We start from the raw sequence: 2,846 nt of genomic DNA on the forward strand, positions 1-2,846 counted from the left end.
TCTCAAAGACCTGGTGCCCACTTAACTGTGAAAAAGATTTTTGTTGGTGGCATTAAAGAAGACACTGAAGAACATCATCTAAGAGATTATTTTGAACAGTATGGGAAAATTGAAGTGATCGAGATCATGACTGACCGGGGCAGTGGCAAAAAGAGAGGTTTTGCTTTTGTAACATTTGATGACCATGACTCTGTAGACAAGATTGTCAGTAAGTATCAGGGGCATGCTCTTTGCTAAGGGCTCTGAAGTCCGTGTTACATTCTAAACTCTGAGATGGTGTTCTTTTGATAATTTTTTAGTTCAAAAATACCATACTGTGAATGGCCACAACTGTGAAGTAAGGAAAGCCCTATCTAAGCAAGAGATGGCTAGTGCTTCATCCAGCCAAAGAGGTGGGTTTATTTGATTATAATCAGTATAGATAGCTAAGCAATTTCAATCTGTATGATTTAACATTTAAAACTTATCTTTTAAGGTCGAAGTGGTTCTGGAAACTTTGGTGGTGGTCGTGGAGGTGGTTTTGGTGGGAATGACAACTTTGGTCGTGGAGGGAACTTCAGTGGTCGAGGTATGTGTGGTTATAGCCTACCACTAAGAATAGTAGGCTTGTAGTTTGATTATCCCCAGATGATTTATCCTCTTTGCAACCTGTAGTAGATGCAGCTACTGGCCAACATTTCCAGAGTTAAATTTTATCCAAATGTAGTTTTGACTTTCTCACTAACCAGGTTAAATCTTGAGTATAAAAACAATTTTTGTAATGCAGGAATTTTTAAAAGATTTAGGTCGAGAAGGGTAAAAACAATGTATAATCTATGTACTTCAAAAAGTGGTATAAAATTCTCTCTTCCAGGTGGCTTTGGTGGCAGTCGAGGTGGTGGTGGATATGGTGGCAGTGGGGATGGCTATAACGGATTTGGTAATGATGGTAAGTTGAAGGAGTTCACAGGTGAAATTTCTTTTGGCAACCTTTAGACTAGGTTAGTAAACTAGTGCATGACAAGCTCAGCTCTGATAACAGCATGCTGTGTGCAGGCTTTTAGGCATTACACTTGCCCAGGTTTTGATTGTTGAATACTTTTGTCTTATTGAGAAGAATTGTATTCTTGTAGGTGGTTATGGAGGAGGCGGCCCTGGTTACTCTGGAGGAAGCAGAGGCTATGGAAGTGGTGGACAGGGTTATGGAAACCAGGGCAGTGGCTATGGCGGGAGTGGCAGCTATGACAGCTATAACAACGGAGGAGGCGGAGGCGGCTATGGCGGTGGTAGTGGTAGGTATCCAGTGACCCAAGTACTCGGTGCAACAGCTAGATTAGCCCTTGAGAGTTTATGCCCGTAAGGGGATTTGATGCTCTTAAAAGCATTACGTGGTACAATGCATGGTATTCTTTTTTAATGGGCTTGCTAATGCTACCTCCTCCTAGCTTTAAGCTGGGGCCGCCTCACTCCCAAATTAGCTAGATGGATAAGTGGATAGCGGTGTCTTTAATCAGAATTAGTTTCCAGCAGGATTTAGTATCTTAACTCCTTTGGATCTTAGGCACGTAGTGGATATATCCAGCATGTGTTTGCAGTGCCTTGGATGGGTAGAGGCTTTCAAGGCTAAACAGCATATTTGCTGTTATGCCACGGTGCATTGGATAAATCTTTTTAAAGTACTGGATTATTCATCTCAGTGCCTTGCCCAGAAAAGGATGAAATAGTTAAACTTCGGAGCTACCAGAGTTTGGGAGGAAGGCAAGCAGAACATGCAGCTTTTTTTTTTTTTTTTTTTTTTTTGCTCTGAGCACTAAATAAAATTCAGAACTACCATCTTCAAGTAACAGATAAAGGTCCTCTTTCCATTCTTAGGAAGCAACTTTGGAGGTGGCGGAAGCTATAATGATTTTGGCAATTACAACAATCAATCCTCAAATTTTGGACCCATGAAAGGAGGAAATTTTGGAGGCAGAAGCTCTGGCCCCTATGGTGGTGGAGGCCAATACTTTGCCAAACCACGAAACCAAGGTATTGTATACATGCACTGTTGGAATGCTAGGTGTCTCTAGCTAGTTCCAGTAAAAAATACGTTAATTTTTAGGTAATGTCTGTATAGATAGTGAAACGCTGATGATTTAAAGCTTTTAGGAAATTTTAAGTGACCGGGTAATTTGCAATCAAATTGGGAAAGTCATGTGAGCTCAAACTCTAGAAAATTTGAACTTTGATTGCCCCCCCTGTATAGAAAGTCTTACTGTTGGCACTTCCAAAGCTTCAAAGGAACAAATTGTGTTTTTAGGTGGCTATGGTGGTTCCAGCAGCAGCAGTAGCTATGGCAGTGGCAGAAGGTTTTAATTACTGCCAGGTAAGTAAACACCTTTTTATGTTTTAAGTTAATTTTTGTAAATGATAATGAAACCCAGTAACCCTAATGTAGCTGAGCAGTGCAACATAGTTAACATTATAATTGCAGTAAAATTTTGGATATTAAGTTAATATTCAGATCAGCAAAATTTGTGGGAAACAAAACTTGCTATTGGATTGTAGCTTTGAGTCTTAATATGTTTAGATTAACAACTTTATTCCATATTGTTCAACAGGAAACAAAGCTTAGCAGGAGAGGAGAGCCAGAGAAGTGACAGGGAAGCTACAGGTTACAACAGATTTGTGAACTCAGCCAAGCACAGTGGTGGCAGGGCCTAGCTGCTACAAAGAAGACATGTTTTAGACAATACTCATGTGTATGGGCAAAAAACTCGAGGACTGTATTTGTGACTAATTGTATAACAGGTTATTTTAGTTTCTGTTCTGTGGAAAGTGTAAAGCATTCCAACAAAGGGTTTTAATGTAGATTTTTTTTTTTTTTT

The 2,846-nt window shown here is 39.9% G+C and overlaps 1 protein-coding gene across 1 annotated transcript; it reads left to right on the top strand.

The window, feature by feature from the left end:
- Positions 1-6: 6 nt before the first annotated feature.
- Positions 7-2,720, top strand: LOC102742740 (heterogeneous nuclear ribonucleoprotein A1). The gene is made up of 8 exons (XM_081810303.1): positions 7-208; positions 300-392; positions 476-568; positions 854-928; positions 1,113-1,271; positions 1,852-2,007; positions 2,279-2,344; positions 2,580-2,720. Exons 1-7 carry the CDS (start codon positions 127-129, stop codon positions 2,332-2,334), a joined length of 714 nt encoding a protein of 237 aa, XP_081666429.1. The 5' UTR covers positions 7-126; the 3' UTR covers positions 2,335-2,344; positions 2,580-2,720.
- Positions 2,721-2,846: the final 126 nt, after the last annotated feature.

This window comes from Leptonychotes weddellii, unplaced genomic scaffold, assembly GCF_054177405.1.
Source record: "Leptonychotes weddellii isolate Sample4059 unplaced genomic scaffold, ASM5417740v2 HiC_scaffold_22079, whole genome shotgun sequence".
Taxonomy (NCBI): Eukaryota; Metazoa; Chordata; class Mammalia; order Carnivora; family Phocidae; genus Leptonychotes; species Leptonychotes weddellii.

Coding starts and splice junctions, on each gene's coding strand:
- LOC102742740 (XM_081810303.1), top strand. CDS start 127: ATGACTGACCGGGGCAGTGGCAAAAAGAGAGGTTTTGCTTTTGTAACA. Junction 209..299: donor CTCTGTAGACAAGATTGTCA/GTAAGTATCAGG, acceptor ATAATTTTTTAG/TTCAAAAATACCATACTGTG. Junction 393..475: donor TGCTTCATCCAGCCAAAGAG/GTGGGTTTATTT, acceptor TTATCTTTTAAG/GTCGAAGTGGTTCTGGAAAC.